Here is a 15155-nt window from a genome sequence, read left to right as displayed (position 1 = left end):
ATGCTAGACTGCAAGGCCACATCTGTCAGCCTGATTCAGCTTCATGTTTAAAAATGTACTTGGATCTTTCAATGACATGATGATTTGCACAGTTGTAAATCCTTGAAAACTTTTCTCCATTACATAATGCTCATGAATTAAAAGTTCTGAATTACACACTCACCTGCTTCCCAAACAACAGAAAAAACTGACCAGCAGTTTCCAAGAAGTGATACTAAGGCCTTCCTTTGGGTCACTAACGTAGTACACCACCTGACCTCAAGACAGCAACAGCCTTATGTTTCCTACCAGGTGCATGGGCTGAGAATCAACATGAGGGTTTCTCTTATGTGTAAGTCAGTATCAGGTCATATTTTTGTTTTAAGGGTACTTTCTAGATCTGGAGCTCATAAAGTTTGTGGTCACCCAGTTTAACTAAGATATCAGCCAAAATAGGACCTGAAGGTTGGTGTCTAAGTATTCTCTTCACAACCTATAAGACATCAAAAAAATAAGTTGAAAACCAAGTAATGAAATTATCTTTCAGCTGCGTTGTTTAGAAAATATTTTGAAACACATCTTGCATTTTCTTCTAATTGATTTGTTTTCTAATTGAGCTGACTACTCATCTTTGTACTTTGTAGACAAGCAAACACAGTCACTCACATTTATTTTAGACAAAGTCTGACAAGAATTTATACTGAAAAGTATTTGACTAGATCTAAAAGAAAAGAAGAAAGCCTTTAAATAAATGGCAGATACTATCCAAAACTACTTTATTAGTTCAGATTGCTGATATTCATAGTCCTATGTATGTACTATGTGATTTTAAAAAATTCTGCTGTTCCAAGTATTTTAATATGTTCTATTTTCAAGATTGTTGGTTAACAAAGACCCATACCTCCTACCATATAAATCAGACATTTTACCTAACATTGATTAGTGTCATACCTCTACGTGTTTATCCACGAGAGAGAGCTAACAACACAGGGAATGAATGTATTCCAGGGGAGAGGCCATAACATCTTTTCACCAAGAAGAAAAGATAATTATAACCCCTTTATAGAAGTTAAAAATATAAAAGTTTTGCTTATCAGTGGATTCTCACCTGGACAAGGTCTACTGTTGCACATGATTATTTCCACAGCATTCCCTTCACACGGCCGGCCGCCATACTGAGCTGATGGATTATTACAACTTCTGGTCCTGGTTCGGTTGCCACGTCCGCAGCTCCTAGTGCATTCTTCCCAAGGGCTCCATTCCGACCAACTACCGTCCACTAAACAAAGGTGAAACATTACACCATAGAATATATTGCCTTGGAAAGTATTAACACTGAGACAATCTATAGCTAGGGGAAAAAAAATAGCTACCTGTTGAAGACATGCCTATCTGCTGAATAAAGTGGTGTACCTGGGCACAGCTCATGTTGACAGTTTCGTGTTTCTGAATCTGATCCTTGGCAAAGCTTCCCACCGTTGGCTGGAAAGGGGTTACTGCACAGACGACTCCTCTTTTGGATGCCTTTTCCACAGGTGACACTGCAGGGTCGCCAGGCAGACCATGGGGAAAATCCACCATGAACTGCAAATAAAACATGGTACCTTGTCTTGCTTTATGTGAATAAAAAAAATTGTAAACTGAGTTTCATTTAAGATGGGCACTGGGTCTAGAGGCAAATCTATAATTGCTGAGAAATTACTTATGGAAGCTCTCCTTTATGGTAAAGTTAAAATCTAAGCACAACAGAACATTAAATAGAGCTTCTCCCCAGCTCCAGTTCTGACTCACCTGGACATGACTACCAGATGAATCAGCAACTATGAAGTTTCTGTACTGTTTCCCTTTTGGATTAAGTCATTCTTTTAAGTAACATGTATACATTGAGTTCAAATAATAAATCTGACCTGGTTTTGAATCAAAAAGTCAATTTAGGATTTTGAATTATGAACTTGGTATTTTACAACTCTAATCTGTATTGTTTTAGCCTATTCAGTCCATAAATTGTGATATAACTTTTGTCTTATCTCCATAATCTAGAAGTATGTTAAGGCTAAAGGGGACATGGGCTCAGATGCTTAATATATTGTATGAGTTGGGGCTGTTTAATATGAGTTATCCCTGTAATCACACCCACCCTGGACTGTGACAGGCACTCTGACAAGGACAGAACCCATCAGGTTTCGAGCAACACATTCATATTCAGATGTATCTTCTTTCTGAGCGGCAGCGATGTATAACGAGTTGTTGGACAGAACATTGACTCGGTCATCCCAGGGGATGGCGTGCCCTTGACGGGACCATGTGATGGTCGGATGAGGCTCTCCAGTCGCCTGGCAATTCAGTAAGACTTTGCCACCAGCATTAATAACCATTTCTACTGGCTCAAGAGTGACAACAGGAGGGCCTTTGGAGAAAAGTACACACACAGTGTTTCTTAGTTTTTGTGGAGTTACAGTAATATTTTATCAATATTAGATATTTATCAGTGTGATACAGTAACATTATTTTGAAAAAGATGAGGCAATTAGGCTGTTTGGGTTATAAAACACTGTAGCTTCTCAACTGCTAAGGTTTTAATTACCATTGATAGAATTTTCATAGTTCTGCTTTATTTAGTAAATGTCAATAATTTTAAATCCCTAAGAAGATTAGCCTAGAGTGTGGGCTCTTCCACCATACGTTCTGGATTTAAGTTTGGTCTCCTTAACTAATTCTCTGAACCTCTGTGTCCTTATGAAGTAGGATTCTTGTTAGACTCCACTAATGATGTGAGCGCAGCTCTCTGACAGGATAAACACACCATATAATTAGTGCTATTGTTATCATTGCTGTTGTCTGTGTTTTACATGGTGAACGTTCTTCTTTCCCTTATGTCATTTTGAGATAAAGAGTCATTATTAGCTTCTTTCATTACTGGCTATCTTCATTTATTCAGTAAACAGTATTGAGAGCCTACTATTTGCTGGGCATTGTGCTAGATGCCAAGGGTACAGGAAAACAGGTAGAACTCCTAGTCTCAAGAGAGACATGCAAATAATTATCTGGCTGTGCTATAGCTATAGCATTTAGTAATAGAAGAGATAGAATAGAATTTAGTATAGAGTAGGTAAATGTGTGCTAATATGGGAACATAATCAACCATAATTTAATAAGTCAAATAAAAGCATATCACTAGAATGGAGAGGAACAGGCTTTTATGAATATTAAGAAAGTAGGAATAATAGGACTCTGTCATTGAATCTTATTGAGTAAATGGAGGAATTGATGACTACAGGGTTTTGACTTGGGCGACAGAGTGTATGTTTGGGCAATTCAATAGAACACAGGAGGAAGAACAGACTTGTTTGGAGGTTATAAGGAATGAGCGTTTGAATCCATTTATAACTGTTCATCTTGAGGTATCTGTGGCACCTTCAGGTAGAGATGTATAGACAGCAATCAATATTCATATCTGGAGCCCAGAACAGAGATAGGGGCTAGAAATATAGATTTATGAGTCTTTCATGAGTGGATAAGATTGCTTGAGAAGTGAGTCTAAAATGAGAGAAAGAGGAACAAAGAAATAAAATATTGCAACATCATTTTTTAAGAAATGGTCAGAAGACAAGCCTGCAATTGATAGTGTGAACTGATCCCTGAGGTAGAAGAAAATCAGAAGAAAATAGTATCCTGGCAAGCAAAGGGAAGAGATTCAAGAAGGACAGGTTAACAGGACTGATGGTGGATGACAACTGCTCAAGTGAAGTCATTGGAAAAAATGTAAAAGGAGTTGTATATAGCTACTGACAAGGTTTATTTATACTAATCTACAATGTCAAGGTAGAATATGAAAGACTTCATGGAGGGGGAAGCCTGAACTTCATTTTCAAAAAGGAGTAAGATTCTATATAGTAGAAGAGGGCCATCTTGGAGAGAAGGAAATAGCATGGAGATGGATTTAGCTGTGAAAGGATGACTCACTTTGGAGAGCAGAGGCAATGCAAGATTTTAAACATTGGGTTAAAATCCTAAAAGAACACCTGAAGGGTTTACATTTGAAGAGGTAAGCAACAGGGAGCATGTACATCTTGAACATGAAGGAATGAAGGCAGTGTTTTAGTGGAACTGAACTGAATGGTGGAATGACTTAGTGAGATGTAATGAGTATCAGATAATTCAGGGCAGTGACTGCATACTTTAGATTGAGGTGTGTATGTGGAATAAGAGACCATAAAACAAAAATAGAAGTAAAATGTGTTTTTTTGTGATATTAGTATGCAAGTATTTTATATAAATATATTACTGAAATGTATTTTACAAAAGTAATTTTCATATGAGGTTTGAATCTCTCAGGGTCACTAATGTGTTATTCATATATACACCCACACCATTCTACACAATTGCCTCAACTGATGTTTATATTAACCTCATTCTAGGAACTTTCGGTGCTGGTGTTTTTATTTCCCTCCCAGTGTTCAGATTACATTATGTATTTAATAAACTGTTGCTGAATAAAGTAAATGCTTTAGATTAATCACTGAACACTAAATGACAAGATAATGACTAAATGAGCTCATCCACTCCTATTATTATAGTCAAAGAAAGTGTCAAAACTTAGTCTTAATTTAGATACCATATTTGAACATTTCCATTTGCACAGAAGGCTGTAAATTAATTCAACAATAGCATTCCATATTTACATCTTTTAAGGTTGAATGAATTCCACACAATGATCAGTGAAATATGAGCATTTTATCTAAATGAAGGCATTTCTTCTGGTGCTTTCATTCTAATTTTAAACAAATTATATATATATTTTTTATATGCCTCATTTATTTAAATGAATTTATTGTCAGTATGTGTAATGAGCTAATCTAATGCAGTCTTTCTTAAAAGGGGTTGATGGGACGTTTTACCAGTAGAGATTAATTATGTCATGCTCTACCTACCCAAAGAAGAAGGGAGAAAGGTTTCATGGAAATAACATTTATGTAGGAAATGTGCCTTATTATATCCTTCTCTTACTGGTTATAACCCACATCAGCACATCAATATTTCTGGAAAGATCTGCAGTAAGGAAACTTGGAACACCTAAGCAGGGCTTGGCTTATAGTGGGTGCTCTTTCTATACTTAACAAATGAATGAAGTGTTTAATGTTTTTTTCTTTTTTCTCAGACTTATTCAATCATAACTCTACTTTTTTCCTAATAATATCCCACAAGGTATTCATTTAATAAATTTGTACTTAAATAAGACTCTGCCTTAGCAAGATATGGAAACAATCTGAGCATCTATCAATGGAATAATGGAATGTTAGCCTTAAAAAAGAAGGAAATCCTGCCATTTGTGATAACGTGAGTGGAACTGGAGAGCATTATGTTAAGTGAAATAAGTCAGATAGAGAAAGACAAATAGTGTATGGTATCATTTACATGTGAACTCTAAAAAGTCAAACTTACAGAAACAGAGACTAGAATGGTGGTTGGCAGGAGCTGAGGGGTGGAAGAAATAGGGAGATGTTAGTCAAAGGATACAGACTTTGTTATATAATGCATAAGTTCTGGGGATCTAATGTATAACATGGTGGCTATCATTAAAAATACTGTATTGTACATTTGAAATTTGCTGAGTAGATCTTAAATGTTCTTACATGAAAAATTCAAACCTAAACAAAATGATAACTGTATGAGGTGATGCATGTGTTAATCAACTTGACTGTGGTAATCATTTCACAATGTATACATATATCAAATTATCACATTGTACACTTGAAATACATACAATTTTATTTGTCAATTATACCTCAGTAAACCAGGGGGAAAACACTGTCTTAGACACCTATGAAATGTTCAAATGTTAAAAAGATAAAAAAATAAAAATCTTACAGAATAGCAGTTTGACAAATAGCTGTTAGTAAATGTTAATCCGAAGACTCTTTCAATAGTGAATAAGGAAAATGTAAATTCATTCCATTAAATACTGAGCCCATTCACAAAGTGGGTTGATTTGCTTAAATTCTCAACCCAATGATGTTGGCCTCAGGTCAGTCTCTGAAGTGGTTCCAATATGTTATTGGAGTCTTTCATCTTTTTCTAATTATAGAAGCTCTGTCTTCTGATGCTTATAATGAGCGGCTTCATGACGAGTATGATAATCCTGCCCAGAACACCCAATTATTTCATGGAAGATTGACAGCAATTTACCTGGAGCATTTTTGAGTTTATTTTCATTAGTCTTTATTTCTAATACAAATTTTTTAGGTGCCATAAAATGACATCTTTGTAAGCACTTTACAAGAACTGTGGTGAACTATAAGAAGGGACCTTGACTGAATATATTGCAAACAAATAAACAAAAAAGCCACCAAGTAATTGCAATCCTGAACTGCATGTGTTAGATAAAACAGAGAAAAGTATCTGTGCAAAACTGTACCAGTCTTTTGCTTGACAACAATTGTTCCATCAACAGCAGAAAATGGAATTAGACACACTCTGAAAACTGCCATTAATGTATTTGCTCTGAAGTTAAGGAAAATTAATGTTTTTTTATTAAGCAACATTTCTTTAACATTTCTTTAATTGAGTTATAAACAGAATTGAATCAAGCAGCTTACTCTGCAGAGTCAGGCTCATGCTGCGTTGCACCACCCCGGCATCATTGGTAGCTACACACGTATAGTCACCAGCATCTTCATTCTATGAAAATAAGCCGTGTTTCATAAAAACATGAGCCCACAGAGCAGGGTAAATAACCTTTTTCACCATGATGCCAGTTTATATCACATTTCATTTTTGAGAAGGCATTGAATTGGAAACACAAAAACCTACATACATTTACTCTTATAATTAGGTAAAGAAAATAAAAAAGAGAAAGAGGATGAAAAAGAAGTTCTCAGCCTACATTTTTTAAAAAACAGCCTATTGTTGCTCTCTGGGAAAAATAATAGCTGGGAAACCAAAACAAAAATTACACTTTCAATAACCATTTACCTAAAATTACATTACTAAATAAAAATGCCAACACTATTCTTACAGAAAGCTCAGAAGATATAAAATTAATCAGTAAAAATGAACAAATATTGAGTCCTTTCTAATGGGAATTAATTTTTTAAAATGTCGAGCTTGGCCTCTAGAAAGCTTGAAATTTAGGAAAATGAGTAACTAATTTACTGGTAATGATAAATCACAGAATGTAAGGCACAAATTTATCCATATATAGTATAAAAACTAAGTACTATATGAGTTTGGGTTTGGTGACTCATTAGAATCATAGATTTTGCTAAAGGTCTTGTAATAGGGGTGTTCATTAGTGGAAAACTAAATCAGTTAAAGGAGACCTGAATTTCATGAAGTTGAGGAGGGTGGGAGAAGGAAGACAGATGTGATTTAGATGTACATTTGGGGGTATCAATGTAGTATCTAGATAGACATTTCTAGTAGCAAACTGTAAAAAGAATTTGGGGTTAGAGAGAGATATTTACAAATCTGAAATTGTATTGGGAAAATAATATTAGTGTTAACATTGCTATTAGAAGAAGTACCAAGAACTTCAGAAGTAGTACTTGTTTCCAGGAAAAGGTGGAAAATGGTAGCGAAGAAGCCTGAGACTTAACAGCGTTACAGAGGCTAATGATTAGCAGACATCATCTCAAAATGGAAGAGACAATTAGTACTTAACCCTGAAATAAAATGAAGGAGAATAAAAGTCTGAGAGCTGTCCATTGGATTAGGTGATTAGGTAGTATATTTTAATTATTATTTCAATTAATTCAACAATGGGTTAACAGATTACCCATATGGAGTCTACTTGATAAATTTTTAGATAAAATATCACATTCACTTAACCCCAAAATTAAAATAACCCAAAGTACCAGTCATTTTCCAAATCACTGAAACTTTTAGAAGGTCGAATGTAGTTATTGGCTTAGTGACAAAAGCTACCCTGTAAGTTATTTGTAATTGTGTTTGTAATTCTTCAATTGCCTTGTTCTAAAACTGATGCTAAATTATAGATCAATTGGGAACAAATGGCTAAATTATTTTATTGCTCATACTTTTTTGAAAGGACTAACAGTCATCAATTTGAACCACTGTTTCAGCTTTTTTTAAGAACCCATTGTTTCAAACTTTATTATTTAAATAGGAATGCAAGAGAAATGTTCCCATCGATTGCACCTGTAGAGTGGCATTAATCATGGCCATAAAAGTGCCCATCAGCAATCCCAATGTGACTTACTAAAGTGCCGTAAATGGCCAGGGAACCATTGCCGAGCTGACGGATCCTGCGGTTGATTCCAATGTCCACCCCCTTTCTACTCCACTGAATTGTTGGGACAGGATCTCCTTTCACCTCGCAGTTCAGGATGGCATTCCCACCAAGGGGTTCAATCCAGTTAGAAGGGTGATCGCCTTTGAAGACTGGAGGTTCTGGGAAATAACAAAAGACATGTATAAGTAAAAGGAAGCCCTGATAGTTTCATTGAGATTTTGACCTATTTAGGAGATAATTCAGTGGAGAAGGGAAAAGCTACTTTTGAACCCCCCTGAATTTTCCAGAATCAACTGCTCATGTTAATCAACCATATAATCTTGTCAGTTTCAGTAATCTAAGCAGAGGAATGCATTTTGTGCCAAAGGATCTCTTCACCTACTGCTTACCTACTTTTGAAATGAATGCTCATAATTTTTTATTTCTTAGGAATTTGTGCATTTGTGAAATAGGACAAAATAGATCAATATGCTGAAGTTATAGTGTATTACTACATAATAAGGAAGCAAGAAAAAAAACTATTACAGTTTTATAAAAAGAGTGCTTTTATTACCTTTCACATAAACAAATCCAATTGCTTTCACAAAACCAACGCTGTTCTCCGCAGTGCAAACATAAGTGCCTGAATCCTCTTTCGACACCCTTTCAATAATAAGTTCACTGTGTCCATTGGCGCTGTCAAAGCGAGCTGAGAAACAAGTTAGGAAACAACACAAATACCTCTCAGTGACCTAAGAAAATAATCACAACAGCTCAGTATTTTGCAGGTGAGATTTATGAGTCGGTCAGCAATTGCACCAGAGATCTCAGCGTGACATTGGAGAAGGGACTTTTCCACAGATTTCCTCTTCTGAGCTATTGGCAGTGTCTATAGACACTTGTTTGAAGAATGAAAAACAGCAGAAGGAACAGGAAGACAGAATGAAAACAAACATCTTTGAAAATTATTTCAGATATAAAGTACACCTTTCATCTCAAAATGTTGCCTAAATCTGGCTCACAGTCTCTCTGGGTTTCAAAATCTCTCCTTCAGAAATATGACATTTTCCATTTCATTTATCTCACCACCACTTTTCCTCCCAAACAATTTACATCAAAAACATGAAAACCTTTTCAGTTATAATTCAACTGACTTGGCAGGTCAGAGGGGAAATAATGAAAACGTAGTCTAGTTAGGTAATAATGACAACATGATTAAATCTGTAATAATTTAGGCTTCTCTACAAATGGTGATGATATAAATATTTACAAAGGTAGTGATAATATTTGGAACAATGTATATGGTAAACATGCTAATCCTAAAACAACTGATAATAAATAAGACTCTGATTAGACCAGCCATTCTCTAATTATATTAGGTATGTTTATGATGCGTGCTTTCCCCCATTCAAATGATCTTTTAAAATGTCACACTGTTGAATAGGAAGTGGAAAATGAAGCTTTAAAAAATTTAAAGAGCTAAATTAGCACTACACTTTCAGAAAGCAGAACTGATTAGATTTTCCAGACTATTTTTTCTTAGTGAGGTGTACTGTTATTATTAAGGTTATATAGTTGACGAATTACAGTCACTAACATAAATCTTTATAACAGAAAAAACTCAAGCTTATTACTCCTTTTCAAGACATTTATTAAATGCTAATTTGCAGTACTTCAGGACTCAGTCTTGGGATACAGTTACTTCTCATTACTGACAAAGTCTGTATGCTGATGACAAATAGGAGACACCTGCCTTCCCAGGGATGAGCCCTCTTGGGTTCCAGGTACTACCTATCATGCAATGCACCTAGTAACTAGAAATGTTCTACAGAACTGATTTACACTCTAATAGAGGTTAATCCATGCAGTGAGAGGCAGAGCTCTCCACTGTAAAACTAGGAGAGTCTTCAGGACTCCAACAGCAGCCACTTTAAGCCATTTATTAAAGATGAAGGAGGCCGAGCGGGTACGTTTAGGTGCCTGTATATACAATATTGTCTTTTCATGCGGGAAGGAGATTATTTTTAGGTTAAAAACTCTTTTTATATCCTTCAGTATAGGGTCTTGTGATCAACTTACCCTTTTGAAGAAATGAGAAGAACATATATACTGGGTATAGGATAAAATCCAGGCAAAGAACTCAAAACAATCAATTACTCATGTAACCTGTCAATTCCCATGGCTAAAGGAAATGGGTATTAGTTTAGAGCTCTTTATGGGAGCATTTATCCAGTTCTTAAGAATTAAATTACTAACCTGGGATAATATTGTTATTGAAGGTCCATGTTAACTTGGGCAATGGAATACCAGCGGCTTTACAGCTTAATTGTAGCTGCTCCCCTTTATTTAAGGATACATCTCCAGGAAGTTCAGTAAAAGTGGGGAGAACATGTACAGTCAGGCTGACGGTATGTGTGTCTTCACCGGCAGCATTTTTAGCAACACAGGTATAGGTGCCAGAATCCTCCAGCTTCAGTAAAGAAAAGCAATAGTGCTTAAAATTACAAAGTCTTACATCATATTACCTAAAACATTTAAGATAGCTGGGTCTCCAAAGGAGCGCTTTTATATAAGACAGTTTACATTTCCATCTTGCAATCTGAACCATCTGGCCAGCTTTTGCATACCATAATCTAAAATGTGTAAGACATTAAAGAAAAACCCACACCTTACAGAAATAGAGCATCATTTATGGTAATAAGACCTCAGAAAACTTAAGATTCTCAAGTTTACTCAACATCCAGGGAATCGCTGCTCTGCAATGTACAAATAATTTCAAGCATTTTGATAGCACACTTGGTCCTCAGGATGATGTGGCAACAAAGACTTCCAAAATTATCAAAGGAAATGGCAAGAATAAGGGCAATATTACCGGCCATTCTGGTTTCACTCGCTAAATCCAATGGCCAGCTCTCAGCACTCACAACTAGATGTGTGGGTGACATTTAAAACAATCAGGACTCTCTTCTCGTTGAAACCACGTCTTTACTTGGCTTCCAGGACTTCCCACTTCCCTAGTGTTCTTCCAGCCTCACTGTTTGCTCCTTTTCCAACTCCTTTTGCTGGCTTCCCCTCATCGTTAACGTCTTAACGTCGTCATGTAAGAGGGATCGATCTTTGGTCCTCTTCTCCTTTATCTCTGCTCAATGTGGTGATCTCATCCAATCCTATGGCTTTAAATACCATTTCTATGCTGATATTCAGGATATCCAGCCCAGATCTTTCTTCTAAACTCCAATTATATTGAACTTTTCATTCCAATTCTCTGCCTGGATGCCTAAAAGACATCTCAAACTCCTGTCCAAAACTATGTTCCCTTTCATCTTCCTTGTCTATCTGTAGCCTTCACCATTGCAGTTGATGGCTACTTTGTCCCTGTTAATTAATGTTGTTAATGCTTTTGTTCTCAGAGACTTGAGTGTCATCCTTTCCTCTTTTCTTTTTCACACCCTACTTGCCAACTAGCTAGGAAATCCTAGCTTCAGTGTATATGCAGAATCCAACCATTTCTCAGCCCTTCTCTGCTAACATTCTGTTTTGAGTCCAGTGATCTCTCATCTGCCTCCAGACCTTCCCAACAGGTCTTTCTGTTTCTACCCTTGCCATCCTACCATCTGCTCACATCACAATAGCCAATGTAATATTGTAAAATCATAAGACAGATAGCATTGCTCTCATGTTCACAATTTGCAGTGGATTCTGATTTTACTTAGAGTAAAAGGCAAAATTGTTAAAATGACCTACAAGACACTATATAATCTGGCCTCCATTTTTCTCTAAATTCTTTCTTTCTCTTTCCATTATTTTTCTATGCCTTCACTGGCCTTCTGCTACTCAGATACATCAGGCATGTTCCCATCTTGAGTTCTTAAATTTTTTGCTCCCAGCTTAAATTCTTTGCCCCAGATATTTGCTTGGCTAATTCACTTCCTTCAGGTTTCGCTCAAATGTCGCCTTCCCAAAGGGGACTTACTTTGTCTTCCTATTAAAAATGCAACCTGTCTCCCTCTGCATTCTGATCCCCTTTACCCTGATCTTTTATTTTTTATATCACTCATTTTCTTCTGATATATTATATACATTGTTTCTTGTTTTTATTTTCTTATCTATCTCCCTCCTCTAGAAATAAATTCCTTGAAGGTAAGAATCTTTGATGATTTTGCCCCCTGATGTATTATTCTCAGTGTCTAAATCAGTGCCGGTCACAGACAATGTACTCAATAAATACTTGTTAAATTAATGGTTGAATGCTTCAGAATGCATTCAGGCCCATATTACAGACTTCCTTCACTTTAAAAAAGTTTAAGAATAACTTCTTTTTTATTTTGCATTGAAACATCAAAGAACTGATTGGAAATGTAGCATAATTTTTTTTTCATTCATTTTAGGGAGAATCTAAATTTGGTTTGTTTAATACTAGTTTTTTTTAAGGTAAAACAGAAATAAATCATATTCCCAGTAAAGGCCTCTCCACCCCTATATCACTTAACTGTTCTTAAATTCCCAGTTAATGACAACTTAAGCTTAAAATCAAGGATTTTATGAAAGTGAAGCATTTGAAAATTTGGATTGTACATATTATTTATTGACTTCTACTTACCGTTTACATCCTCATCTGTTATTTACAAGCTACTCTAGTCTTGATTATTTTTTTAAATGTATCTGAGTCATTGTCCCACTAAAAGCCTAAACTTTTTTTTCTCATTTATTTCCTTCAAGTCTCTAAGAGGGATTGAGGGGCCAAGTTTAACAATCCTGAACCCAGGGGTAATTCCCAGTAGAGATATTTACTCACTTAAACAAATTTATCTTTTTATCAATTCTAAAATTCACATTTTTAGCTTATCATATCTCTGAAATTGGGATATGACTTAAAAATTGACAGTCTTCTCTAGTTTACTTGACTGTATTTTTGTCTTACTTAGTGGTACATAAAATAACAATCCTACAATTGATGGAAACAAGATTTGAATAAATACAGTTTTTGCCGGCACACGTGACTGAGTTAGGGCCTTGTTACATAGCCCATCACATGAGCTATTCACATGGCAATCTAAGGAGTGTGGCTAATGGATTTAATGATACTCTAATGTGGATGTGATCAATTTTATCATTTTAATCTGTTTAAATTTAATTCCATGAAGATTTTGTAATGAAAATCAGGCATTGTGAAGGATAATGGAAAGGAATATGATATTAACAAATGCTCTAAAAGTGGTTAATAATTTAGTCATTTAACATTTAGTGCCAAGTGTTGGAATCTTGAACCATGCAACACTTTTTTAAAAGTTGTGTGGTATTCTAGATAGAGATTCCCTTTCAAGTGGGCTACCATTGAAAACCAGATGCTTCTGATAGTTGCTATTCTGCAGACTGGAGAAGAACCACCTAAGAATAGTCAAAAACCTCAGCTTGCCTATATACCTAAGTCCCCAGTTTCCTTGTCAGTGATTAGAAAGGGTTATTTGAAAACCTGAAAAGAGCAAAAAACTGTATATTTGTGTTTTCTCAAAAATACATTAGGCATTCTTACATCTCCACTCTCCTAATTCGTATACATACTTTAAAATACAAGAGGCACTTTTAACTTTTCCTGATAAACACAGATTTCTACAAAAATAAACTAACTTTAGAAGGAGGCTGATTATGAGTAACTATTTGTTAAATATTCTCAGACTTGGACCATAAATGTGTAAAATTAATTTTTGACCTGAATGTTTAAGAGTATTTTTCATTCATTATTAAAGAATATACTTCCAAGCTAAATTACTAGAAATAAAAAGGTAAATGAAAAATCTGGCTTAATGTGTCTATTCGTATCTGTTAAACTTACCACAACATTTTCCAGAATGAGTTCTCCATAGGGTTCTACAGTATATTTTCCTAACAAGTCCGTTAAAAGAACACTGTCTTTTTTCCAGTTAATTGCTGGTGTGGGGATTCCATCAGCCACGCATGGAAGGACAGCTTGTGAATTCTCATTGACCATGTAGTGTACATCTGTACTTCGGATTCTAGGTGGTACTGTGAATAATTAAAAAAAAGTCATTCAGTCTATTGAGTTCAATAATATCTTTATTCACATTAAAAATTAACTTAAAAAATCTATTAAGATATTGATCTGTTACTATGAAAGCAATCACTATTTTTGGTGTCTGGCAAGAATTCTAACAGATTTGAGCTTGTTGAATGTAACTTACAATCAGTTTCTGAGCAAATGACATAGAATTGGGTTGGAAATACTTAGATTTTATTTGGCTTCCTAACTTTCTATTTGAGGTTCTTCAGCTGATTATGGTGAAGTAAAACAAACCAACCAAGAGCAACAACAAAAAAAACAAAAACACTTCGATGGTTGCATAATTTCTGGATTTGTATCATAGACATATTGTGAGGACAAACTAATAAAAGTCAGTAGTTTAAAACACTGCAAAATCTCTTATTGAATAACACAAAATGCTAAGGAAAAACATACTGCAGTATTTCATGTGTTAGGACAAATGCTCATAAAACCAAGTCAAAACATTCAATTCAGTTTTTATATTGTCACAGAGGAAGTGTTTATAGTGATTTCGTAACTGTGCAAATACTATGCTTTTAATTCTTTTGACATGGAATTTAGGTAATACAGAAAGACCAATCTAATATTTTTGCATACTAAGAAATACCCTACGGGACTTGGAACTAAGATATTTACTTCTAAAAGATAGGCTTAAAAATAATACTTGGCTCAGAAAGTAAAAACATACTCTCCTCCCAAAACAATGAATTTTGGAATTATTCAAATGTATCTGTGAGAAATGGGTCAATCTTAAAAACATTTAAAAAGTGACAACAGTGAGTTTCAGCAAAATGTATTATTTTTTATTATATGAGTAAATGTACCAACATTATATAAATGATTATATGCATAAACATTATAGATCATAAGGAAACACAAAAACAT

The 15155-nt window shown here is 35.1% G+C and overlaps 1 protein-coding gene across 5 annotated transcripts in view; it reads right to left on the bottom strand.

Annotated features, from left to right (window-relative positions):
• HMCN1 (hemicentin 1) overlaps positions 1–15155 on the bottom strand; it is a 420069-nt gene that overhangs the window by 37835 nt on the left and 367079 nt on the right. For all 5 annotated transcript variants that reach the window (XR_008999387.1, XM_057507948.1, XM_057507950.1 and 2 more), the window contains 8 exons: positions 14043–14233; positions 10466–10679; positions 8784–8918; positions 8198–8388; positions 6576–6657; positions 2117–2386; positions 1393–1563; positions 1088–1258 (listed from right to left, as the gene is read on the bottom strand). Coding sequence is in view for 4 of the 5 variants with exons in the window: in XM_057507948.1 (XP_057363931.1) it covers positions 1088–1258; positions 1393–1563; positions 2117–2386; positions 6576–6657; positions 8198–8388; positions 8784–8918; positions 10466–10679; positions 14043–14233 (1425 nt within the window). In the remaining variant the exon portion in view is untranslated. The remainder of the gene's footprint in view (positions 1–1087; positions 1259–1392; positions 1564–2116; positions 2387–6575; positions 6658–8197; positions 8389–8783; positions 8919–10465; positions 10680–14042; positions 14234–15155) is intronic.

The sequence above is a fragment of the Manis pentadactyla genome, chromosome 9, assembly GCF_030020395.1.
Source record: "Manis pentadactyla isolate mManPen7 chromosome 9, mManPen7.hap1, whole genome shotgun sequence".
NCBI classification, from domain to species: domain Eukaryota; kingdom Metazoa; phylum Chordata; class Mammalia; order Pholidota; family Manidae; genus Manis; species Manis pentadactyla.
The sequence above is the reverse complement of the archived record's forward strand: the minus strand, read 5'-3'. Positions and strand labels throughout refer to the sequence as shown.